Consider the following 27,425-nt stretch of genomic DNA (forward strand, 5'->3'; position numbering starts at 1 on the left):
CCCACTGAGGTAGCACACCTGCATGTGGTATTTGAGAGCTGGGAACTCTTTCCCTAAAATACTGCCATGCTGTAGAAGTTTATTATCCAGCCTTTACTCTAAATGTGATTATTATGCCTTGCCATCTTTTGCCCCAAATCACAACGCTGTAAAAGAAAGACGCACTTGGTTGCTCTCCCTCCGCAAGGCAGCTGGCACGACTGGTGTCAAAAGGAACATATACCTCGCGGTCTGACTTTTGCCATTTAGCAATTAATGAAAACGTATCAAATCTCAACAAGCAGATAATTGGAAACCTGAACAAAAGCCCTCTCTAAAGCACAGACGTAGGTCTTCTACAGTAAAACAAACCTGATAAAAATATAAAAAGCTTCTCATCCAAGGAAGAAACCTGTCCATCTGCGTTCTCTGACTTCTAGCACCTTTGGCTAGACATTTGGGACCATGTGCTGAGCATGTTATTCAGAAGGTACAGGTGAAATGAAAGGAGAGGGGTTTTATTTCTGTTTTTACATGCACATTGAAGCCCTGATATAAGACCTACTTGTTTAAAAGGTGGAGAGCCTTGCACAAGGAAGTCAAGTGGATGCCACGGCGGGCAAATCTGCTTTGCACTGACTTGCAGAAAAAGAAGTGACTTGTAGAAATATTTCGAATGGGAAGGAAAGACACTTAAAGTGTTGCTTTGAAAAGTGCAAAAGGATAATTCTTACCAAGTTGAAATCACAAACGCGTTTCTCATGAGGAAAATTTTAGAACAGAGTTGAGACCAGCTTATAATGAACCCTGAATTGCAAGCGTAACCCTTCTTCATAATAACAGCCTGCATCCAGCAGCGCTGTTTGGTCAGCAATGGTTCTTTTGTTGTTGGAGATGGCTTTGAATTTCACGATGTTGCAATCGGAAAGCCTTGACCGTTTCAGGATCAGCTCTAATATTTTCCTGTTGGTAAGCCATTTGAAAGCCAATATACACTTTATGGTTATTTTCCAAGCACGGTTCCAAAACAAAAAGCCCAAGAAAGCCCATCCCGTAATTCAGGCTGACGCTAAGCGTACAGTTGGCCAGTTTTGGCAAAGCATATTGTGTACACTGGTTGTGTGATGAATTAACGTTTCCTCTGAGATTGTTCTGTGCCTTCCCTCCCCTGAGATATTTCTATTTGCTGCTGTTTCTCTTTTGTGAGGGCCTCGATTCTGTTACAGTCATTCATGTCTGACTGGGTTATGTGGGTTGTGAATGCACAGCTCGCACTGATCGATATAACTGTGGTCTTGAAGGAAGATGGAGGTTAATAAAGCAATGGAGGCAAATCCAGGCTTTTAACTGTTATATCCATTGCACCTATTTTCAAGGTATTGTGATTTTATTTATTTGATTTTCTTTGATTTTCCTTGATCATTTTTTTTCTTCATGTCTTCCATCTCACATCCTCTCTATCTTACCTTTTCCTTCAGAAAAAAGTTACAGGATTTTTTTCTCGGTGTTTCAGCTTAGATATTCAGCATGCCTCTCCTCAGCTGGCTGAGGGAAAAAAAGCCAAAACTACTAATTTGCCCTGACAAGTCTTCACTCTCTGTGTTTTTGATGATTGGTTGTGCTCTGTGCTTGACTTCAGCAGCAGCTAATAAGTAACTCCTGATCCAGCAAAAGCTTCCAAAGGTTGACAGATATCACTTGAGCTCTCATTTCAGAGGTAAGTGACAGCCCTTTAACCCAATTACAGTACAGTGCAGCAGAACTGGGCTCACTTGTGATCTTCTCCCAAGCAGCTGCTGCAGTTAAGTTACAGGGAAAGGGGCGCTATGCCTTTCTCAAGGGGAGTTAAGATCTGTTGTGCTTTAATTATATATCACTTGGAATGCTCCAAATTCCACCAGAGTGCAATTTTTTTTTCCATTGCTGCATCTGCTTGTCATTCCCTAAGTCCTTTTTTTTTGTATTGAAATCTATTACCCGTGTGCTAACGTGTTTAACAGCAGTGTTCACGAAGACATTTGCAAATTTTACTTTTGTCCAGCTAGCTTTATCACAGTGTTCCTTTAATTACCATGACCAATTTTGCCATAATGTCGGTTACTTTGTTGAGAACGGAGCTGTAACTGTGACCATCATCTGAAGCTGTTCCTTATCACACTGGTAGCAATCCAGCAGACCACTGTCACTAGCACCAAACTTTCCTGTAATCCTGACATCATCGTGAATTCCTCCCCGACTGGCAGTAAGAGGGTCGTGCATGGCTTTTTCTCCACTTGAATTCTCTGTTTTCTGGATTGTGAAATTGCCCTCTGCATAATTCAAGAATCATTTCATGATCTATGTTTAGCAGAATTTGTTACCCAACAGATGTCTGGACAGTTAATGGCCTCTGTAAATACAGCCCTGTGATTTCTTGCTATTGATGGCCCAAGAATTTTTAATCTCTTCTGCTACAAGTCAGCACTAGGGCAGCATGTCACCTCTTAGTTAAAAAAGAAAAAAAAAAAAAAAAAAAGCACAAAAAGTGTATAATTTCCCCTTCGGAATCATTATGCCTGGTCAGAAGGGGTATTTCTTCCTTGTTCTCTTTTGAATTTTTATGTTCATCTATGTGTACATATATAAACATGCATACTTACGTTTTTTTCCATTCAAAAAAGGACATGAATTAAAAAAATAATAATAATAATAAAATAAAATAATATGAAAAGAAACAAAATATAACTCAAAGAAAAAGCACTGCTATAACGACAAGCCAGAACTGACACTGTCAGCCCTCCAGCTGGGGAAGGGGTAAATGCCTAGAAAAGTCCACGTCAGGAAAATCTTTGACTGTCACCTTTATGTGTCTGGCAAATGTGTTACAAGAGGATTTTGAGGCACTGGTGCCAGATCATTAGCCCCAGGTAGTGATGTGTGCACACTGTAATATGGCACTGCAGCTGCACAACCATCCCCTCCGTCCTCCTCGCCATTCATATCAGGAGCTAGCCCTGCACAGGAAAGTTGTCCTGGCTTGTCATCTGCTTTTATGCTCTCTTCAACTGCTGGCATTAGGGAGAAGAAAAGTGTCAGGCAGGGCTGTACCAAGGAGGTAAGAGAGTCCCTAACACCTGGCATTCATCTCGCAGGGGAGGGAACAGAGGAATTGGCTGCTGACTGATAAAGGCCTGCTCAGACATCTCTACAGAGGGATTCTGCAAGCCAGATGCTGAAGTTCCTAAAATGTGAATCCGTACAGCAAAGTGCTTCAGAGGACGGCCCGTGCTTTGCTGTGTGCCACTGAGGAGCTAACTCAGGACTGCCCACACACGAGCACTCCTGGGGCACTCAGGCTCCTGAGCAGCTGCCTAGGAGTGCAAAAAAGTTCGCTAGATGCCTTGCTGGTACCCGTTCCTGTGGTGGATGAGTCGCTGTGGCCAAACTGCTGGGTTGAGAGGGACCAAAACTATGGAGAGATTCATCACCTGGATCTACGCTGTAAACTGAAGAGGCCAATGCTCAGGCAGTGCTACGCAGAGCTCTTAAAACTGAACTGTGGGCACGTCACCTGGCAGTTCTGGCACGTGACTTTGGGCATTTTCTCAAAAGGTATCTGGATATGGCATGGAAAAAGACATGGGGGGCTGGAACTAGGTGATCTTTGAAGTCCCTCCCAACCCAAGCCTTCCTATAATTCTATGATGGACTAGGCACCATTCCCCACAGTCAGTTTTACATCACCACACTGTCTTGGGGGAAGATGGGAAGATGAAAATTTAGTTTTGTGATGTTAACCGGGCTGTGCTGGCACAAAACCAAAAAAGCAAGGTTTTGGTAAAAAAAAAAAAAAAAAAAAAAAAAAAGGTCTGGTTTATGAACCAATAGAACCAGACCCATTCTGGAGCAAAACTTACTGCTGCAGTTATGGCCTCAGGCTCTCTGGCCTCTGGGAAAGGTTTCTTCATTTCAATGTGTTTAGGTATGTGCATACATCCATATATATGCATGGGGCTTTTCAAATGAAGAAACCTGTTTCCAAGACTGCCTCATTACAACTTGAGGGTCTTTACATGCTCGTAATTACTGTCTGTCCCTTATCCAAGGTCTTTGCATTTGAACACTTCAGGAGCACTAGCATGGCCAATTTTTACACTGTTTCTTGCCATGGTTCAGTAAAAAAATAACTATTGCCTTGTTCCCTCCTATTACTGAGAGCTGACCTAACTAACACAGCAGATGAGTTCCTTTGACCTCAGAGCATCACTTGCCCTCACATGGAATCTTTTGAGCATCTTCTTGTTGACACTGATATCTGATTTGGAGCCTCTGTGTGAAAATTTTCTTGTTCTGATATTACATATGGAGGCTATTCTGGTGCCAGTTAGCTTGAACATCAAAAGCTAAACTGAAAGTGTCAGACTTTTTTTTTAGTTTGTCCCAGATGAACTTTTTTTTTTTTTTTTTCCCCTCCACTTGGACTTTCCTTATCCACTTTCAGGGGTATGAGATGCAGATTCACCAGTTCCTCAGTCTTCACGGAGGTAATTCCACTCAGTCTTCACTGAGGTAATTGCCAGATGGTATTTTTGCACAAGGAAGTCACCAAGTTACAGATGAGGACATGATCAAATAATTGGTTTTCCCCTCCAAGCGTGTGGCCTCTTGTCTCTAGAGCATTTGCTTTTTTAAAAATAAAAAGCATTACTCTCACTTTCACAGATTTTCTCATTAGGTGTCTGCCCTGGAACGGGCCAGTGCTTCCGCACCCACTCTTCTCCAAAGGACATCTCCCCAAAGCAGCTAAATTTGAGTTAGATATGGTTATCATTTCAAAATCAAAGTGCACTCCATAGATTCTGACTACAGACATATGGGCCTACTACTGTGCAAGATGTCCAAGGCAATCAGATATTCCGGCTGTAATCTATCTAGAATAAAAAAGATGCTGATCGGGAATGGCCGTGAGGTAATCAGAACCAAATGCTCCACAACGCCATCTGCAATAGTGCCATCTGAATCCAGCATCGCTGCGATGTACGGACATGCTCACAGACTGAGAAACTCCTTGCTCCAGCGAGGGCCAGAAATGCCGGCTTACCTGCTAGCGTGGAGGTGACTCATAACATTTGCACAGAACAACACATGAACGAGTTTGATTAGATGATCTGGGATGTTTTTTTAACTCCACAAACAGCCCTATCATACTGAGTCATAAGCTGCCTCTCAGGACTTTTTTGCAGGAATCCTCTTCCACTTAAAGGATGACTTTACCCACCGTGGTTCAGAAACCACAAGCTTTTAAATAAATCTTTTGTTACAGGTTTGAGTTGAAAAAATTTGTCAGCTTTAGAGGAGGTCTACCTATTTTTTTTAAGACTCAGATGCTGGTTTTGTACAATTTGAAGCTTTCCATGGGATTGCAGTAAGAGGTAATCTACAAAGTGGTTCCACTTCAAGAAAACTGCTCAGCTTCATAAAACTTCCTCTCAAAAACACAATAGCACTGTTGGGACCTTTTTGTACCAGAGTTCCTTGCGGGTTTTTCTGTTTGTTTTGTGGTTGTTTGTTTTTGGTTGGTCAGTTGGTGGGTTTTTTGTTTTGTTTTGTTTTGGCTTTGTAAAATATTCCACCATTCTACTTCTAACTTTCAATATTAGCAATCAAAAACAAACAAAAAAGTTGGTTTTCTCAAACCAGACTTCTATATGCTCATTATCTTGTCATCCACTGTTGGGCCACATGACTGCCCATAGAGGTAAGAAACTTGAAGAAAATAATTAAAAGACACAAGTTGTAAGAAAATGTTCTTTGATATTCCCTAGACACACTCTTAATTGTACACATCAGGAAAAAAAAAAAAAAAAAAAAAAAAAAGCTTCAAAGCTTTCATATAGTTAGTGTATTATGTAAAAGAAATGTATTTACCTTTTAAGTAAATTACATAATTTAATCTATTTTCCAAATAGAAAATGTATTTATTGGTGCTTCTCCATGATTCTTCAACATCACAGAGGGAAGGAAGATTTAGAAAAGCAAGTTCTGAAGTCCCGAAGCCTAGAAAAGTACAAGAATAATGATCTTAGAATTAATGATCAGAGAGTTCTACTAAAAAGACAGTGAATAAAATTAGAGAGATTTTTGACAGCAAGTTGGAAGCCCAAAATGTGAGTAATACTATAGCTGGATCAGTGAGGACAAAGGAAACAGCAATAAGACTGCATACAATGCCAGAACTGCTTATGGGGCAAAATGCATGAGCCAGGAGTTCTCATTTGCAGCCCACACACTGACACAGCATCACTTTTTTGTTCTCACATGTTCACAGTCAGTTACAAAGCCAACAGCACTTGCACAGCAGCTAGAAATTAGTGTACTTCTCAGTAAGGTTCTACAGAGTGCCATGCACAGTGCCTTGCCCATAGTTTAAAGCTAATTTTTTTTTTTTTCCAGAACTTCGACATATAGCAGATTGAATTTTGGATCAGTTTTTGATAGGTCCCCATTTTCTGAATGCCAACATGAAGCAAAACTAATGAAATACAGAAGAAAACTGTCATAATGAGCATGTAGGATTTATTATCAGAAATGTGATGGGCAGTGTTATTCGTTGTGTGAATGATAAATACCTGGAGCAAAATAAGGGTGTATTTTTACAAGGTTTTGTATTTTTAAGCAAGATGGACAAGTGTATTTTCCACAGAACGCTTTGGTACTCTGCGAAGTTTGCCTTTCTATATAAAGAATGGATCTATATTTGTTTCCCACATGCTTCTAAGAATGATGTAGCATCTGAAATTAAAAATATTTTTTAGTAACTATCTCATGACGGCTATCACTGCTGGCAAAACAAGGGAACTGCAAAGGAGAGTGTTTTAAGCACAACACTTTGCAGTTGCATAGCTCATGGAGTTTTGAAGAAATAGTAAATCCCATATACTGCAAAGTGGGAAAACATTTAATTTACCAACAAGCAGAGAAGAAAAGCACGAGAGAGGGTAAACTGCTGCTACATTCAATGGCTATTGAGAGGTGGCTCTATTTGTTGCCAAGTGTTTTTACCTTTTTTATGTGGTTATCCTTTGTGTGTACAGGCCTTTTGGTTTTACATGGGTAATTGAGGAAGAGGCCTCAGAAGCTGAAATCTGGCTCACTGTCAATGGAGCATTTCTGAATCTAAGCACTAACTCAGGCAACATGCAATTTCTCTTCCACACTGGTCCCCTCTTGCAGAGGGAGAGCAACTCCAATCAGTTTACGAAATGGCTCAAAGGGGCACAAGTTAAATAGTTCTTAAATTTTAATCACCATAAAATATCTTTTCCTTTATGAAAGGCTTGTTCTTGGGGATATAAATATTACTCCAATTATTGTTGTGCACTTTAGAAAAGAGGACAGTTTTTGTTAGTACCTGCAAAGGTGCCAACATATTTATTGAATTGTGCTGAAAGGTTTGCGAGATGTCACGATGCTGCCAGATCATGTCACGATCATCATTTTGCAGAACAGTTACCTTTATGCCAAGACAGTGCTTTTGGGGCTTGGGATTACTCCTCTTGTTCTAACAAGAAGCAACAACCTTGAAGATACAAGTATCTAAAAATAGGGCTGACAGCAGAGCTGGGAGAGGTCCAGGTCCCTCCTCCCTGGGCCCCCTGCTCACCTGCATGTCCAGATCCTCTCCATGTTGCTGCAACTGTCATGCGAGAAGTGATTGCCTACTTTTTAAAAGAAATTTAGTTCCTAAAACTCAGGAAAATCTCACTCCGATATACCGAAATGAGAAAACAAAACCAAAAGTCAGCAAACAAGATAAAACAGAAGATGGAGCCAGAGAGCAACTTTTAAAGCAAAGTGCCAAAGATCGGGAATTGAATTTGCTCCAGCTCACAAGACTGCAGATGAGAAACCGGAGAAAGTAACCAAGACTCTGGTGTGGTACGACGGCATGGAATTGGCTCCACTGTGCGTGAACACAGTGGTTCAGAGCAGCACCCTTTCCCAGAGCTGTTCTGTCCTCACCCAGTCCGTGAAGACGTGGGCCAGACTTATTGCTAGCAGGCAGGCAGGCTCAATCCACTCCATCCGAATCAAAGGAGTGAAAGTCAACCCATACCAAGAAAAAAAGCCGGCTGAGTGCTTCATTTACCTTGTGGCATGCCAAAAATGCAGAGTAGGAGAAGGGACACTAAGAAACAAAGATGAGGCAATATTCATTTGATATATAGCTGCCTTTTCCAGTTTGTTTTTTTTCAGCCCATGCTACTGGCAGATGTGTTCTTAGAAGACAGTTCAAATATTCCAAGCATACCACAGCAGTACCTGAAAAAAACAAAGCAAAACAAAACAAAACAAAACAAAAAAAAAAACACCATAATTTTTAATCCTATCATTTTTATGAAAGTTGAAAAAGAACTGAATATGCTTGCTTTGCTTGGCTTCTAGTTCAGTTACAAGGAGTCATCCTAGAAATATTTTCAACCCATGCAATTTTCCCATAAAGCTATGATAGCAAATGAAAAAAAAATATATATCTGCTAATAAGTATTGGTAAGATTTATTTTCTTGATTTTTTTCCCGTTATATGGGGAAACACTTTTCTAAACTACCCTAATTTTGTTTCTGCAGGTAGTCATTAAAATTGATGACTACAGCTATTCTAGCTTGAAGTCTTTTTGTCCATTAGTTTACGTGGTTATAGGAAAATTGTTTCTCAAAAGTGAATCATTTTTGATTGGATTTTGTGTGAGAATGGTAGATCTGGGAAAACATTCAGATCTTGTTGGTAATTTCAATGCCTTCTCCACCATTATGACCACATTCTTTTAGCCTGTCAGGTACAAAGCAGGAGTAAGCTCCAGGTTTCTGCCTTACTCTAAAATCCTATTTTTTCTCTGCTTTCTTTCCTTTCCCCAGCTTTTCAAGCAATGTTCTTTTTCTCTCAGTCACAGCAAGACCATTATTTGTGTGCAATAATTTCCCAAGCATATTTCTCTACCTTATAAGGGAGATGAGAGCACTGACCCCAGATTTGGACACCTGGTAAAGTGATGTACCAGAGCTCAGGATTTCGTTTTCTATTATTTAAGTACCTTCCTGGTCTTGCTGAGGAAGTCACCATTAAAGATAAGCTTTAAAATAAGCCCTTATGATTTTTATCTTGACTGACTATAAGCCCACTGGAGCATCTCTTGCGTTGTAGGCTTTTTTTTAAAACAGGTAAATCATTACCAAAGATTAGACCTTTATATAAAGCATAGATTTCATTTCAGAGAGTCATTATTTGATTTTGATCCAAATACACGCCCCTGGCATCCAGGCTGTTGCTGCCTGTGAAACCTGCACTCAACGGGTGCACCTGAACCATGTCATAGCCACCAATTGGAGTTTCTTGTGCACCTTTTTAGAAACAGGACAGTTAAATAAAATGTCCATCTAGGACTGTTTTTAGTGTTTTCCTCCAGAAGGGCTGTGTATTAAATCTTGAAGGAGTAGTGTTGTGTCCGAGAATGTTTAAAGATAAAGGAGAGGCAAGGGAAACAATGTCTCAATAGGCAATTGCTGAAAAAAAAAAAAAAAAAAAAAAAAAAAAAAAAAAGAAACAACAAAAAAACAGGTATTTTGAGGGATGCATAGGACTACTCCTGGTCCCGTAACCCATACCTTATTAAGATACTCATTTCCCCCTTACTCATTTTCTTGAAGGTCTGTTTGGCAAAAAGTATTCTACATCTCCCTAGAGCCTGCAGTATGTTGCCTCCAGCATACTTTCAGACCATGTTTATCTATGAATAGTGCACAGTGCCAAATCCTGAATGCAAACAAACTACAAAGACGGCAGCCCTTGCCAGATTTCTTCAGACTTTAGTTTTCCAAGACATTTTAAGGTATACATCCATTCTGAAAACTGTCAAGTGTATCAATGTCTTCAAAGAATATTTCATACATTGTGTAGCAATGCAAGGTTTTCTAGCTGTAGGTCTAGCCGAGGATTGCAGGGTCATCTGTAGCTGTAAAAGGGCTGGTTTCCATCTTTGGTTCTCTAGTAGCAATTCCCTTCTAAGAACTGCGAGAATGGGATGTTATCTAATGTGATCATACATCCCCTGGGAAACAGCTTGAGATTGCAGATGCATTTCCTACAAGCCATTATCTGTTGCTGACCAGACACTTCCCTCCACAGTACACTTGTGAACTTCAAATAGTTCGGTCAAGTAGAGCTTAAATGCCTTGCTGTGGTCCTGCCGACCTCCAGACCCTGTTTGTTTAGCATAATATGGCTGGTTTACTAAGCACTATCTGGAGTTTAGTTTTCACTTCCACAAGTGACAGTCACAAATTGCACAACAAATATAGCCCTATCTGCTAAACTCATAAGCCTCCTCAATTTCTCTGCTGATGGGAAGGAGCCCTGTTATTTATTTATTTATTTTCGGAGAACTGCTGCTCTTCATCTTACCATGGGTTAAGTTTGAAGTTACACTTGAAGTAACGCTTTCCAGGCTGCAAATCACTTCTGCGATGTAGGACAACTGTTCAGATACCTACAGTTGTTTTCCAGAGTTCTCCAGACAGATTATGAAAGATTGTCTTTGGCACGCACTTCAAGAGAAAGCGTGTTAGTTTGTTTTTGTTTTGCTGACTTTAGCACAGAGCTTTGGGCACATGACCTGCCCTTTTCGGACTTCCATTAATCCAACAGGAAAAGTGAGCAAAAAGCAGAATCTCGCTGAAAAACAGTTGCTGGAGCCCCATTGCATTTCCCTTAAAAATTCACCAGGAGAGAGTTTGTAACCTAAATACAGACAAGCCTTGGAGCGAGGAGCTTCGCAACCAGCCGGCCACCGTGTGGTGACGGGGCAGGGGGGGGCTGCTCTCCGGCACCCGGACCCGCACCCCCTCTCGGCAAAGCAGCCATCTGCACCCGTTTTTTAACCACCACGACCTGCTTAAGGCCTCCCTTTAGCAGCCCGGCTCCTCCGAGCAGGTTAACCCTGCCCGCAGCGCCCGGGCAGCCCTGCCGCTGGGACACCCCTGTGGGCGCTGCGAGATGGCGACGCCTCCGGCCGCCATTTCCCCCCTCAGCCCCCCGCAGCGCCCGGCCCGGCCCAGGGGGGCGGCCCGGCTCGGCTCGGGGGCGGTGCCGCCTCCTCCTCGGTTCCTGCTTCCCGGGGAGCCCGGGGGATGAGCGACAGAGCCCGGCACCGTGCACCGAGTCCCTCCTTCTCCTCCTCCTCCTCCTCCTCCTCCTCCTCCTCGGTGCGGCCGCCTCCCCTCGCCGCAGCCTCCCCTCGCCGCAGCGGCGGTGCCCATGGCGGCGGAGCCGCAGCCCAAGGCGCTGACCCGCAAGCCCCTCCTGCTCAACAAGGTGGAGGGCTCGCAGGAGGTGGTGAACATGGCAGCGATCGTGCCCAAGGAGGACGGGGTCATCAGCGTCTCCGAGGACAGGTAGCGGGAAGGGGCAGCCGGGCGCTGGCTCCCCCGGAGCAGCCGGGGGTGTAGGAGGGCGGTGGTGGTGGTGGTGCCACCCTGCTGGTCCTGGTGCTGATGGTCCTGGTCCTGCTGGTGGTGGTCCTGGTGATGGTGGTGGTCCAGGTCCTGGTGATGGTGGTGGTCCTGGTGGTCCTGGTCCTGCTGGTGGTGGTCCAGGTCCTGTGGTGAGGGTGCTGGGGGTGCCGCAGGGACCCTTCCTGACCTTGCCCGCAGTTTGCGGCGCTGCTGGCCGAGGCAGTGCTCCTTCCCCTCTCCCCCCTCTCCCAAGTGTTTCTGGGTGGTTGTTTAAAAATGCCCTTTAAAAATCGTGGTGATAAGATCTGGGAGTTCGGTCCCGTGCTGTGGAGCTGCCAAGGAGCAGGATGTTTTCGGGCCCGTCAGCTGCGCGGCGTGGGGTGGACGCGTGGCTGGTGCTGCCCTGCAAGAGCCCGAGCGTCATGCAGCCTTCCTGCTGAAGTTTCACACCGGGTTTTGAAGGTGCCTTCCTTTAAAGCCCAGTTTTCCTGCACTATCCATCCATCATTATTTTAAACAGAATTAATTTACAGCTCAGGTGCACGTAACCCGGGTCCCCAGCTGTCTGCTCAAAGGGCAAACACTGGCCAACGCGTGAATATGTCGCGGTTCTCAAGGGTTTTTTGGGGGGACTGTTTCTCTTGGATACCCGTTATCCTGTTCAGTGTCTGCTTTTATTTCTCTCTCAGCTATCCTGAAAACTGTGAGCATTTCTTTCATCCTGTCATTGTCCTCACTGTGCGTTAGTTTCCAGCTAGTTGTCAGGCATGTGAACCGTGTAAATCCAAGATGATTTAAGTTCATCTAAGCCGTGGTCTCCAAGTGAGCTGTCGTGCCTCATAGCGAGAAGAAAAGAGCTGCTTCAAACAAGTACACTGTAGAAGAGACTTTAAACAGAGTTTTAAAGTGCTACATGGCCATGATTTTATTTTATTTGTGTTTTTTAGTTGTCTGTTGTGAAACTGAATAGCACTTACTCAGCTAATTCTTTTTATCAGTAAGAAAGTATTCCTGATATTAATGTGCTCTCATATGGGTCTCTCTCAACCTCTGTCTCTCCCCCCCACAGCACAAAACAATTAGTGTCTAGCTTCTGCTATTTTAGCAGGTATGAATTGCTGAGAGTAGGTGGGTGCTGCAAGTCAATACTTCTTGGTAGAGAAAGGGATTGGTGACGTGTGTTTGCTTCACTCATAACTGAGATGTTAGGTTCAACAAAACAGCGGTGAAGCAGAGCTCAGAGGTTTCTCACTCAACAACTTGCTAGTTCAATAGCATCACCCTCTCTGTCCTATCCCAGCACTAACCCTTAACATAGGACCCTAATTTATGTCCGTCCTGCTTGCTGCTGCAGCTGGAGAAAGAAATCTGCTGCTAGGTGTCTAAAGGTGATACGGGATAGTTCAAAGGAAACAAGTGCTGTGTTAAGTCTGGAGGCTCAGAGGTCATTCTCTGTATAAAGGCACTTACGAGGTAACCTCCTTGCTCATGGGCCAGTTTGTGGTGTATGTGAGGTGCTATAAGCTGTGATCTTGCCTTTTATTTCTTAAGGCATGAAGATGTTAATTGATGCCTTTTCCTTGCATTTTCCATCTGCGTTTCTATTGTGATTAGAGGATTCAGGGGCCAAAACTTATTTGGAAGGCCTAGCAGTATGGAATTCAATCTTGAAGGCTTCCCTATACCTGGGGCTGGTGAAAAGTTTACCAGCCTCTCAGTACCTGTGCCTTATGATCAGGCTTTTGCAGATCCTTCCTGTTTGGACCTGCCTCCTGGTGTTAGTGTTGAGGTTGTTGTTTAATGGCCTTGGAATTTGGAGGGCTTTTAGAGATTCCTGGAAACTGCAAAGGGTGGTTATGGAGATGTTATCTGTCTCTTTACTTGGGGAAATGAGGGAAGTTTTGGCTGAGTTTACCAGCCTGGGATATGTCGGTCATATGAGAGAGATGCTCTGAAACTTTAGCAGAGGACTTCAGCTGGAAGGACTTGCTGTTCCCAGCTTGTGCTTTGGACTGGGGAGCTCATCTGGAAAGAGAAGGCAATTCCCTGTTGGCTCGCTAGCTAATAGCTGAGCGTATCGAAGCTGAAGTTGCTGGTAGTCTTTTAACACAACAAGTTTTAACACAACACGTAGGCATCGCTTTGCAGTTTTCTTTACTGCGTGGTATGGCCCTATAGCTGTAAATCCTTCAAAGCAGGAGCTTGGCCTCCAGTCTGTATTTCGTGTGACACCAGTGGTTTTATCTGGTTTTAAAAGACTGCGGAAGTGGTTCCAGCTATAGCTTGCAGACATAGCCACGCATTATGTAGCCCTGAATTGTTTGTGCTTATAGCACACACACACACACACGTTTTCAGGAATAAAATGAAAACTTAGTAATAATAAAAAAAAAAGAAAACAAAGTAATAAACCAGAGTATGGTTGTTCCTCATAAAGAAGGGCATAGGTGGGGAAAGAAGGAACCTCAGGAGGGTTTACGTATTTAATTAAGACTATCTAAATTATACATAACCTGCAGGGTTAGAGTTTGTTTTCAGTGTGCATATCCTCTACATACTTTCTCTTCTGAACCCTACTCAGAATCACAGCAGTTGAACAGCGTGCATCGTCTCCTAATCTTAATTGTTTTAGCTGATTCTTTGTTAGGGCAAAGTAGATCGAGCCAGTATCTCTTTGCAGGACAGCAGGCGTACATTGGGAAGGACAAGATGTAATTTTATTTTGTGTTTTCCTTCTAAGGGAAAGGGATGCACCTGTCTAGGCAGGTGAAGGTTAAAGGAGTGGCGGCATTTGTTGTCCAAGAATGTATGTGCCTGATGCAGTAGGGCTGTAAGAAAGGGATTATTAGCTTTCATGCATGCTCTTTTCCTTGGCAGCGAAGGGGTGGAATTAGCAGGCACGTACATCAAACATGTAGAGTCTTGAGGGATCCAGAGCACTGAACGCACTGGGTTCTACATGGGGAGCTAAAATGGGGTTTTCCTAATGTGCACAGCTGGCCCTAGGCTATCGTTGGCTTCCTATGTAAAAAGCATGCACCACCATTTCAAAATTGCTGAGTGGCCTCGTCTTTTGTTGACTTCAGAGGGAGATGTGGGTGTTGGGCACTTCTGAAAAGTAGGTCACCGGCGTGTCAAGTTCAGGCACATCCACGCAGCGCTCCGGAGAAGATTTAGCATCGCTAATCTCACCTGAGCGTGGCGATACGGTGGGAGCAGTGTACTGACTCACCCAGCTTTCAGCACGAACAAGTCCCTTTGGCGTTGGCACGCTTCTGTATTTCCCACGAGTGGGAAATATCTCATTTCACCAGTGATGTGAGTGCTGTTTCAGGTGGGTGCCTGATGTGCTGAGCTGGTGTCACCATGAACTGGCAGGAGGTGGCTGGGTGTCGTGGTGGTAATCCTGCGTTTGCCTTCTTTTTTTTTTTTTGTGGTACCGCTTGCTATATTGTAGGAGAGGAAATCTTAGATATCTGCTGGTGCAGACAACTTCCCTGATAATTGATAACTCTGGTCTGTGCCCTCATTTAGGTGGGACTTTTGTGCTGGCTTCCATGCGACAGACCTTTAAAATGTCAGTGTTGCAGTTGAGAATTGTTTCCCTTAAAGTATTCAGAAACCTTTGTAGCCTGCAACTGAAAGTTGTCAAAATTCTTCGGGATTCTTTTAAAAAAACAAAACCCAGGCACTCTTGTCTCCTAGAAGGAGACAAAATCCAGGAGGAAAATTTATGCCACAGGAAATAATTCTGTATTTTTAAATACGGGAAGAGAAACCTTTGCCATCTGCGCTACCCTTTATCATCTGAAGTTCCTTCTGTGCTGGGATGTCTTGGCTTCTTTGTAGGGATCGCTGTACAGGCACAAGTGGCAGTGAGCCCAGGCTGTTTGTCATGTGCATTCATATTAGTGGCTTTGTCTCACGTGGAGAAAACGGTACAGAACTTGTCCTGCTAGGTTTGTTTTACAGTTTGTGGTTTCGAAACGCAGATGCACGCTTAAGCTCTTCTGGACAAGCTAACCAGCATGGTTTGTAGGGGTAGCAAAGGTGAACGACAGCCCGGAGTTATAGTTTGTGCCCAGGTGAGGTGGGATTCATCACGCTGTCCTGCATCCAGGCAGGAATTAAGGAACTGCAGGCTCCTGGTAAGCTCTCCGAATTTCCCTTCTGCGCTGGAGCGATGCAGAGCGATTGCTTTGCAGAGCAGTGGTTGCAGAATGGGTTTATCGTGCTCAGCTCAGCGCAGGGTTGTGCCCCCGACAGCAGCTCTGCCTGGCGTGTGGCTGTTGGCTCGCGGCAGAAGTGCAGGTGGTGTGAGGAGGGATTCTGCTGGGGGCTGTTTGTGTGTCTCTCAGTCCAAGCCCGTCGGTTTCACACCCAGGTTAGTGCAGTGCGAACAGCAGCACGCAGGTTTGGACGTTCTTCACAGGTGCAAAAGGACTTGTTCTTTAAATTCTGGTTAATATCATCAGGCGCAAATAAGATTGTTGAGAGGAAATGGAGGAACCCTGCAATAACGGTGTCAAAGTTTGAGGCCTGTTGTTGCAGATGCGAACTTGTTTGCTCAGACTGTTTTTTTTTGTCAGCTAATTGGACGCGTTGCAACTGGACGGCTGCGTTTGGACTAAAGCTCGGGGCGGAGGTTAGTGCTGGCTGCTCCAGTGGATGTTGGCAGGGCGCGTAAGAGAAGACAGGAGGCCCAAAAGCTCACGGAATCCGAACTGGTTCCAGATGTTGAAGAGCGTCTGTTCCTGAGTTGACTAACATGTATCCCGTGGAGATGCCAAAACCTGGGGACTAGGACATAAAATGTTTCGCTGAGCACTTGCTGGGGATGAGGAACTCTGCTTAGGAACTTGTAGGTTCCTGAGCGACCTTGCGATGCACTTTGTGCCACTGGCACATAACTTGTTGGAGGCTGGCAAAGCTTGTATGCACTTTGCCTTACGATGCTCTCCACTGGGCATCATTTAAAGATTTAAAGCACAAGGATTCCCTCTTGTTTTTCTGACGTGAGCTCTCTGGCTACTGCAAGCTCATGTAGGTCAGTGCACAAATTGCTGCAGCTCCTGCAGCTGTGTGAAGTTCGTGCCTTAACTGCAAGGTGGCAGCTGCAAAAATGTGATGTGAAAGCATGGCTTGGACCACAACTCCTGCAAACCCAGCGTCTGCGCTGTGGTTGGGCATCAAAATACAGCGGGAGATCAGGCACTTGAGCATTTAGAGCCGGAGATGCGGTGGTTTTTAATCCCCTTTCTGATTTAAAGATTATCGTTTGTAGAAGAAGTGTAATGTGTGTTTCATATCGGAAAAGCTCTGTTTGAAGTAGAGAGCTGCCTAATACACCTGCCTGGCAGCAGCCTAATTTTCTGCCGCTTGCTGCACAGTGCTCTGCAAGTTCTGGGATGGCACACCCATCTCCCACATTAACTGGGGTTTGTTTTTCTTTTTGTCTTCCCTGACCCCAGCTTAATTTCACCGGCATCTCTTTACGCAGATCTCTCATCGCCACATCTCCCATCCGTCAGGCTTCGCTGTGTGGCTCGGTGACCTTCCCCTGCACTTGCTCCAGCTCCGCAGCCGAACAATGCCCCTTGCAGAGAGGGGACAGCACAATGCCACCTCTGTGCGCCCTGAGCCCTTGGCAGAAACACAAATGGGCGTTACGGAGTGGCTGTGCAGCACGGGGCTGGCATATAACTCAAAAGGGACTCTCGCAGAAAACCTGCTGGTTTTTCTCCTAAAGCTGAAGATGTTTAGAGGAGACAGTGATGCTGCAGTGTTATACAACTGCAATACCACAAAATAAATGCATTGCAATGGTTTTGAAGCTACCAGGCTAGTGTGGTAAGGTTGGCTTTTCATTGAAGCTCAGTTAGCAGATAGAAGCTCTCAAATATTGTATGAAGTTGTGGCACCTTAAAAATACGTCAATAGCTTGTCTGGCCTGCCCGGAAGGATTTGGGTTGTTGAGGCAGACTCCTCTCTTCATTCCCTCTCTCCAGCTGCACTGGTTTCTACAAGCTGTGTGTTGCCTGTGATCTGTGTGCAGCAGCTGCCATGTACACAATAATGTATGCAGGAAAACTGCTGAAAAGTAGTGCAGGAGTGCTTCCAAAAACCTGCTGTCCCTTGTTTTGCAGAATGCCATTTGCAACAGTCTGAAGTCAGAACATGCTTGGTGTCTCGGAGAACAAACGGGGAGGAGAATACGGGACAGCGTAATGCGCTGCTCCTGTGCTAGGAGGCTTTGAAAGCTTCGTACACAATGGAGAGTGCCCCAAGGAGAGAAGCTGGCTTTTGCACACACATCCTCTGTACATCATTGCATTCTGTGCACCGTAGCCTCTCGGATGTTGAAGGGCCATTCGCATAAAAACTCTCCAGAAGCTGCATTTTAATTGCCCTGCCCGTGGTTCTTCCATCACACACCTGCCAAATACGGGTGGTTTTATGTAAAACTCTGCAGCTAGCTACATGATCTCGCAGTAATCCCTACTGTAAGCTCTTGCAAAACAGGAGTGAGAAAGAAAACAGCTGTTTCCCTTCCGCATGTGGTTCGGGGGAGTGATGGATGCAGCCCCGGTGCTGTAGGATGCAGCAGGCTGGGATGGTGGTGGGCACAGCCTCGAGTGGTGGCAGGCAGGCTGCTCAGCTGAGCTTCATCCCACGTCGGTCACTTTAGCAAAGAGAAAATACAATGGCCTCCTTTATCCTTTCATTAGGTGAGGTATCAAATGCTGTAGATGTTATCCAAGGTTGGGTGAGTGGCTGGAGCAAGCCTGGAGAACGGGAAGAACAATTACGTGAAAGGAGAAGCAGGCGAGGGTGAGTTTGCCAGGCAGCCCTCCAGGGAGGGAGCTTTGCATAATCACATAACCATATGCATCTCCTAGGACCCTTGTGTGTCATAGCCTGTGTGCCTAATGACTTGAAACTGCAAATAAATAATGGTCAAAATGAATATCTGTGTATCCGAAAGTGGATAATAAGCTTTGAACATTAGACTGCACTGAAATTTTGTATAGTGAAAATACAGCCTTTATCCTCATTAAAGGGAGAACAGTTGTGGGGGCTGGGTTTAAAAAAAAAAAAAAAAAGTGGTGTTTTAATTTTTCTCTTAGTCAGGCTGCAGGAAATACTGTTGTGTAACTAACCTTGGCCAGACTTTGAACATATGGGCTTTGCTCATCATACCATGTGTATTCTCCATCTAAATCAAGTTTTTCAGGGAACTCTTAAGGTTTTGAGCACTGAATCTAAGGCGATGCCAAGGCACAGTCCTGGGTAGAAGAGCATGGCTGTTCTGCTGCCAAGTTAACTTCAGATCAAACTTCTCAGTAGTCTTTTATTCTTCAAGTTCTGCATCGTTCCGTCTTACTGTGAGGTAAAGATCAATGATCCTAGCAGGTTTTTGAAATAACAGTGGTGGGTGGTCGATCAACCCCACAAGGCAATGCTTTTGACCTTTACCAGCCTGTAGCAGCAGTTTCCTTCATGCCGAGTCCTGCCGAGAGAAATCTGAGAAAAGGCTGTCCTAATGTGAATTGGCCTATTTTGCCACCAGGTTGGATTCTCTGGATTCAGATGATAGAGCAAATGCATTGCGCTGTCTCGAAGGGGCACGGAAGGAAGATCCATTCCTGTGTTTAAAATGTGATAGATAATGAGATTTTGCACCTCCAGCAGTGAGTACAAATTTGATGAATTTACCTTCAGCTCCAAATTCACTTAAAATAGCAAATAAAGGCTTAATTGTATTTTTAAGCAGGCAGTGCATCTGCCTTGTGGAGTACTTTAGGGTCTTAAAGTAAACAGTTTTTCTGCTTTTGAAGGTCTAGTAAGGTCTCATCATGAGTTGGTGCTAAAGCTTTTACTTAGCTTTAAAGGTAATAAGGTAGAGCAAACACACAATTACGTTGATGCTAACTAGTGTTTGCCAGCAGATGAGTGATGAGAGAAGGCTCTGGTATTGCTTCAGGACACCAACAGTGGGGCCTATCCTCTGCGTGCAAGGATTTCAAGATTTCGAGATACAGGTACCAGCGGTCTCCTACTTCCACACTACTTAGCTTATCCATGGCTTGTAGGGTTTTTTGTTTAAAAAAATATATTTGGGCAGTGATTAAGATAAGAAATGGGTATGTTTATTGTGATGCATGATAAGATGAAGCAGGAAAGCACTGAAATTCATCTGCTATGATGCTTTCCTTTGGGTTGCTGCTCATCCTTTCTGAAGCAGCACAGCACGGCTTATCGTACAGATGTCCTCTGATTTGCTTGCTTCTCTGACAGTGTACACACTGAAGCTTTTTTCTTTACAGATTCTGGCTGAATATATTGTCAGACTCAATAATCTGTAAGGTATTTGCCTATCTGTATTCTTTCTAGGCCTGTTTATTATTCAGGGATCTAGAAGGGATTGCCTGGTTATATCATCGAGTTGCCTCTTATCTCAGAAAACCACGTAAAGTAATCTCTTCTAATAGATGGCTCCTTATTAAGTATTTTGCCCCCTTTATGTGTGTTGGAAACCTGAGGAATTTCAGCGCTGTGAAACTGGAAATGATGGCTTACATTTTATTTGTCAGTAGTTGGCACCCATTTCATTAATGTGCTGAATTAACTTTAAATATTTCTTCTTGGTCCTTAGTGTTATTAAGCAGTGTCTTCTCATTTCATTACTCCATCCCTGCTTCTGTGTTTGACACAGGGTCACTTTGGTTCCCCCTTCATGTTGCTAGAGCAGATGTAGGCTACAGTGGCATCCAAAGAGTGGCTCAAAAATTGATGTTGTGAAAGCCTCTTGTTCTACAGCAGCACGTGCAGAGGATAGTTTTGCACACACAATATAATAAAAATCACCAACAGCATTTTGGTGGCGGGCAGGTTTCTCTTCATGGTGTCTTGGTTGGCATTACGAATCGTGTCGTTCACTCCCCAGCTATTTCAGCAGCTCCAGCCTCAATAGCTGACCCAATAACAGCCCCAATAGCTGACCACACTTCCACAATTGCCAGATGACCAGTAGGAAGTCTTGGGCTTGGACGTGTAGTCCCTGGGGCCACTTTTTGTCCCTCTGGATCCCTTCAGGATCCCCTCAGCAGCCAGCGGCCTCCCTGAGGCCTACTTTCTGCAGGCCGGCAGCTGAGGGGGAGGTGGCAGGGCCTTCTCCAAAGAGCCCTGCGTTTGGCTTTCAGAGCCAAATGACTGCTTTTAATAAGCCATTATGACAATTGTTGTTTGTTTTGTTAGTTTGGTTGGTTTTAATCAGTTTCTGCTTGTGCTAAAAGCCATGGGGAGGAGGAATAAACCAGCTCTATAGTAATCGTGCTGAGGGAGAGGGATGAAAAAATAATGCATCTGTCAAGTCAGAATGGACACCTTTGGCTTTATTGTACCCTTAGCTTGGGCTAAAGTTATTTAATGGCTGGAATTAAAAAGTTGATACTTCTTGTTTCAGGGAAATGATGCATTTTATTCTCTGCCACAGAGCCCTATTTTATGTTCCACCCGGTCAGTCTGTCTGAATTATAAAGCTCCAAAAGTGTGTGTTAGGTCCACCAGAGCCTTGCCCCACCTGTGCTGTGTGCTGCCTTAACAGTTAAGGCTTTTAGCACTGTCTGAAGGGCAAAAGTCTGTCTAATGGCACATCGTTTTTCTAGGTTGCATTGCATCCGAAGTCAGGAGTAATAGGGGTTTTGAAATTGTATTAGCTGCCATTACCAGCTAAGAATAGACATATGCTGGATTTCTTCAGGCAGGAGGGAGCAGGGGAAGCAGTTAGCTTCAGCTCTGATGCATAGTAGACCACTGTAATTGGCACAGTAAGTTATGTAGAAGGGGCTGGTTACACAACATATAGACACTAATCCATTTCCTAAGAAGAGCGCAGGCTCTTCCCTTCAGGAAATGAATCAGACTTCATAAACAAATCTCTTCTCGCTGACTTCTGCAACTGCCAGTAAATGAACGGGAATAGTTGAATCTGTTACCATGCTTCCAAAATACCAGCTAGCAAATGGCTCTGTCAGACTTCAGCAGGGACATCGGCTCAGCCTCATACAAAAAACTTACTGAGCTACATCCTTCAGGTTCTTATTCATGTTGTTGTTACATTTATTTGTAGCCAAAAAGCAAAAACACTGAAAAAATGTAGAGAACTTGTGGTGCTTGGAGTCCTGCAGCAGCTGAAGCTGTAAAGCACGGGCAGATGAGGAGCCCTGTTGAGTGCAATGAGCCATTGCAGGCATGGTTTCTCCAGGCTGCACAGATGGGCATGTTGCTTTGGGAGGCATCAGTGGGGCTCTGACACTGATGCTTGGCACCTTATCTTCCCCTTTCTGTGCTCTTTCCTCCCTGTAGTTGCTTTCATGATGAGGGAGCACAAGACCAGCAGGAAGGTAGGAAATCCCGCAGTAGCTTGTACCACTAATTCTGTTCCAAAATCTTCATTTTGGAGTAGGAGATTAAAAGAAAAAATAGGGGGTTTCTGTTCTAACCAGAAATTCTGTGAGTACTGATTGACCTGGTACTTAAGTTTCCAGTCATTAATTTTTTTTTCTCAAATGCTGTGGCTGACCCATATTAGATACCAGAGAAAGCAGTAGGGAAAGAACAATGAATGTGCTGATTGTTTTAAAAAAATACATGCTGTAATGCTTGGAAATGCATCAAATTTATCTGAATTCTGAAAGGTCCTCTATTATTTAGGTTGTTTTGACACCTCCTTTCTTTCTTCCCAAATAGGTTCTTTGGTAGATGGCAGGTGAGCTTGGTGAGGATTTCCCTAATAAGTTTTTATTAACAGAAAATCTAAGAAGTCTCCATCCCCAACTAGTTTCATCCATAGCATCCTTTAGGTAACAGCTTATATTTGTCCTTCTAAAGCTATGATGATTTGAAAACCATTTCTGAATAATCAGGGATGAACGTAGCTGTCTGCTTTTTATGGGGTGTAAACAAGTCTGAACGAATGGCCCAAGTCCTGCAAACTTTGAGATGCCCAGCACGAAGTTTGGGTGAAGCTAACAAATGGCTTGGAGCACCTAGGTCAGTGTCTCCCATCGTCTTTCCTTTTGTTTGCTCTAAAGCTGAGCTTGTGTTCATGTGCACTTTTTTTACATGAACAGACACTTTTACATGGTTTATAGAGTCAGATTCATTTAGAAACAAGCATAATTGTTATTCATCACTTAATTACAAAAATGTGTCCATTAATACGTAGGCAAGTGTTCTTCTGTAGTGGGTGGTAAGGAAGAAGTAGGTAAATGACTGTTTTGACCACCAAAAAAAAAAAAAATTGGATGTGGGACAACAAATGACATGGTATTTTGTGCTCAAAATTGTTGCATGCAGATTGAAAAGTGCAAAATGTGGTTTCAAAAAGTGGTGTGTGTGCATGAATTGACACCCCAGATTCAATGGTATTCTTCCAGAAACAAGAGACATTGTCTCTGTCTGCTGGCAGGCTCCTGATTTGCAAGCCAGCTGTTGATGCTCTGAAGCATTATCCTGGCCATGGTCTGCCCTTCTTTTGTTGTTGTTCTTGTCTGATTTTTCCCTTTATGGCTGCGAGTCATGGCTCTTTTTAATCCAGAAATTGCTGCTTATTCAGTTGCTGGCTTATACCTTTACAGTGACCTCAGGCTAATAAAAATGAAGGAGGAAAAATGGGAAAACGTGGACCACCTTGGTGTATTACTGTGGTACAATGTAACCAGAAAAGGAAGGCTGTTGTGAGTAGAGACAATAAGCCCCACATTGTTCCAAGTTTTTAGTCCTTGTAGATGAGCGCAAAATTGCAAATAGCAGTACATGTAGGACAGACTTCAACAAGATCAGTATTGCTCCATCTTTCCAGTAACTACATCAACTAGCTGGGAGAAACAGGCAGCTGAACCTAGAGCCAGTGGCTATAATGGATAATTTCTAATAAGATTAAAAGTGCCAGTGTATTTTTTCAGGCAGGGGAATCTGGCTGGCTGTCCTGCCTGACTGCTGGTACCAGGCAATGTCCGTGCTGTGAGCCAATTCGCTTGGTCCCAAACCACCCCAGCCGTGGAAATGAGGTTGGGCCAGGGACCATTCCCAATCCACAGCTTGGATGCAGCCTCTCTTTTCTGTGTCAGATGGCTTCACTGCCAGAGTCCTGTCCCAGGCCTATATCATTAATTAACCTAGATAGATTTCACACGTCCAGGGCACCCAGCTCATGTGGCTGCCCCTGTTGATGAGGTATCAATTTGCCTAAGAGATATTGGTTCTGTGATTAAAAAATAAAATAAAATTGCTGGTTTAAACAAGGCGTGGGCCTTAATAATGGTCAATCTGTCAGCATTTCTGCTGGTTTGAGATGTGTAACAATAAGTTTGAAAAGCCTGAATTTGAGACCAAAAGTAGCTTGAGGTTCTTAAGATTAACTTTAACCAGATGTCTGGGGGAGGGCAGACCTGTGGAGGCTGCAGCACTGAGCAGAAGTGCAGGCACTGCCAAATTCCTGCGTGGGACATCAGCCAGTAAAGGGAATCTCTCTGCGTGAGCCCTTTCCTCTCATGTGATGCCCGGAGAAGTACGTTTGACTGGTCTGAGCGGAGCATTGCTTCATCGTGTCCTGGAGATCGGGGAGAAGAGATGGGAACTCATCTTTGCACGCCAGCTCGTGCCCCGCTTGCATCATCCTCAGGTGGCATCTTCATGGCAGTGGGGCTGCTCTGAGGGCTGCCAGTGTGGAGTATCCATGCCTTATTCCAAGCATTGTTTTCACCTCAAGCATCTTTTGCTGTAACTCAAGGCTTCAGTAAGATCTTTGGTTTTGCTGCCAAGTGACTGTAGAGAACTGTCCTACATAGGCTGGCCTAAAACTTCAAGGTGGACAGGAGATAAGAAACTTTCGTTTCCTAGTCAAAGCTGGTAATGCCACACAGGAACCACGAAGAGGAAGCGTGCAACTTCCACGGCTTGTGAGCTTCTCTACCTGAGAAAAGCATGGGAAATTTTGAGTACACAAATTAAATGAAGTATTTGGGAATGTGTTTGCAACAGAAAGCACTGTCCAGGGAGTGACACTTGTTCTGCAGGTCTTTTTGCCTTGTCCAGTTTGCCCGCCACTGACAAAATTGTCCAGGCTGCTTACAGGCTGCTTGCCTACCCCCACACCACTTCATTTTGCTTGCTTCAATTTTGTGCTATTAGAACAGAGTCTGGGAGCTGGGGAAGACCCTATCCTGAACTGAAGCATGCTTTATCCACCTCCCATCCCACTAACCCTGATAGGTCTCCTGCTAGGAGGAACAACTAATTTGCTTTGCTTCCACATGTAAACAAACACGGAAGTATCACGCTTGGTTTCACCCCGCTCCGATGTCATCTGAGAGTTTTGCTGCTGACCTCGTGAGCAGGATCAGATGAGTGCTGCTGAAGCGCTGCACGAGACAGGGATCGCAGGGGTCCCTTACCTTCCACTGCCACGGCGGGGTGTCCTGTTGGAGGAGCCTTTTGTCTTTATTCCTCTTCTAGGGAAAGTTTCTTGTTTATTTTTTAACATCATTTCAGCTGTTCGCAGGATGACTGATCTGAAACTATCCCCTGGTCTGGGTCCTCTGGTACCGAGGAGATTGTGTGAGATCATTTCAGCTCAGCCAGCTACAAGGCTTACTGCCTCTTCAAGGTCCAAGATCAGAGGATCAAGAAAATAAAAAGACTTCCCTAGAATCCTGTGTACCTCGAATACCCAGGTGATAGTGGTTTTACAGCAGTTTTTATAGCGTTTGTCTACAAAATCTGCTTCTTTTGCTGTACCACTAAATTGCACTTTCTCCCTCCAGATGCACACAGAAGTTGTCCTTGAGGACCCATTGCATCAATCTTATGGAAACAATTTTAACCAGCTAGTAAGAGGGAGGGGAGAAGGTTTGGAGTCAAATATACTTAACTGATAGCTACTCATAATTTATGCATGAGTAACATGAAAATAAACAGGACAAGATGTCTAGCTTGGCTCCCCTTTCCTCCTATGCAACCAAATCGATATGATTTCCAGAAATCACAGATCAGAGTGACACTGGTGTTGCTGTTTGGCGAGGTTATCTAGTACCTGGAAAAAAAATCAAGCAGCTTGGGCGAAGAAGGGTGGAATCAATTGCTGAAACTGAAAGTTTCAGAAGCTGGCCGTCCTGCCAGGTGAATTAGTATCAGTTATTCATTTAATTTGTTTTTATTCCCCCAGATTGTTTGAGCTTCGATTCTGGAGAGTGTGGTGTCAGCGCCTGCACGCTGAGGAGATCTCAGAGCCCTCCTGGTCCTCCCCGTTACGTGTTCTTACAGCTAAGCTGTTGTGGAGTACACGAGGAGGCAGGTTGGGATTGTTGTGCTTATGCAGTCCAATCTACAGCTGTAGGATGTGTCAGGGTCTGGGGAAGACTGTCTTTTTGGCATTTTGCAGTGGTTGGCTTGAACGGCCCCATTTTTGAGAACCTGCCTCTTTTGTCAGGGCAGCGCTACCAAATCTGTGCACTTAGTGAAACCTGCTCACGTTTGGTATCACTGTGTTTAGGTTCTCTTGTGGAGCTGGATCCTGGTGGATCCTTTCTCTACCCACCCAGGGCTGATTTAGAAGAATCTCAAATATCTATGCTTTGATTCATTTTTTGTTTGTTTTTGTTTTTTAAACTAATATCCGTGTTTTGTAAATGTTTTCTAGACAGGACCAAGTCTGATTCCACGGTGTGTGTTTCCTTATTGTTAGCTAAGCTCTTTTGAACAACAACAAAAGTTTTTATTCTTGAGTCTCAATAGCAACTTGACTGAATCTGGGAGGGCACAAGAGGAGGAACTTCTTAACAGCCAGTGCTGAAACTTGAAACTTTCTGTGAGCCCTGCAGAGGAAGCCATTTGGACTGAAGCTTTTTCTCTCCCTGAAAAAATGCACAGTGAAAATGTTTTCTTTCGAGTACAAATTTCACTGTTGGGGCAGGGGGGAATAAACCTTGGATTTGAATTTGGGTAAATAGTCTTCATTAGACTCCCTTTTTTTTCTTTTTTTTTTTTAAACTTTAAACTATTGCTTAATTTTCAATATGCTTATTTCACAATGATAGATAGTGAACCTTTGTTTGCCTTAAATACCATTCCCCTCCTCCCACTCCTGGGAAAAAAAAAATAATCCAGTTAACCTGTTAGCCAAAAGCTAATCAGCCTGATGTGTTTCCTGTCCCAGGTAGCAGTGTCCCAACCTCCCATTTGTGAAGCACTGAGGTAGGTGCCAGCACACCACGCAGAGAAGCCTTAATGGAGGAAATACTTTCCGTGTTACATATTTGGAGATTACAAGCAGGGAAATATTCAGTTGTCGAGTGCAGCTGGAAGGGTTTTCATTACCACGTCTGTCACCACCAGGCTGCTTCATAAACACGAGTTGAGTTCTCCCTTCCTTCTGGTGTTGGGGTGACCTCACACACACCTCCTTGATGCCCCAGCCATCTCAATAACTGGGGTGCAGGGTGAGTCTTGGGGCTCGGAGGGTTTGTCTGCAGCCTGTTGCCTCAGTTGGCTAGGTCTGTTGTTACCAGAATACTGTGCTGGTTCAGTTTCCTTGCCTAGGGGTTGCTAAATCAAATGCTCACTGCCATCCTTCCTGCAGGCTGTGTGTCATTTGTAGTTTATAACCTGCTCCCTACTGCTTGTTCTTCCCATTCATGTTCTATCAATAATACATCTCCTCTCACCTCGCTCTCTCCTTTTCCTCACCTTCCTGTTTATTCATTCTTTCCCTGGCTCTGTCTTAGCCATTTGATATTCAGAAGAGGCAGGCTGAAAAAAGACTTCCTGCATGAAGTCCTGGAGCAGTTGCACATCCTTGGTATTTAACAGCATTCAGCATTAGCAATATTCAGCAGTCATCTGATACGAAAGCGAGATGGGACAGCTTGGATCGGAAAAGCACTGGCACCAGAAAT

At 44.2% G+C, this 27,425-nt stretch overlaps 1 protein-coding gene across 1 annotated transcript in view; it reads left to right on the plus strand.

Moving 5' to 3' along the window:
* The first annotated feature begins 11,139 nt into the window (after nucleotides 1-11,139).
* The window catches only part of WDFY2 (WD repeat and FYVE domain containing 2), a 55,877-nt gene continuing 39,591 nt past the window's right edge, over nucleotides 11,140-27,425 (plus strand). Inside the window, exon 1 of the mRNA XM_032206599.1 lies at nucleotides 11,140-11,406. Within this exon, the coding sequence (XP_032062490.1) occupies nucleotides 11,270-11,406 (137 nt within the window). The 5' untranslated portion in view covers nucleotides 11,140-11,269. The remainder of the gene's footprint in view (nucleotides 11,407-27,425) is intronic.

This window comes from Aythya fuligula, chromosome 1, assembly GCF_009819795.1.
Source record: "Aythya fuligula isolate bAytFul2 chromosome 1, bAytFul2.pri, whole genome shotgun sequence".
In the NCBI taxonomy this organism is placed as follows: domain Eukaryota; kingdom Metazoa; phylum Chordata; class Aves; order Anseriformes; family Anatidae; genus Aythya; species Aythya fuligula.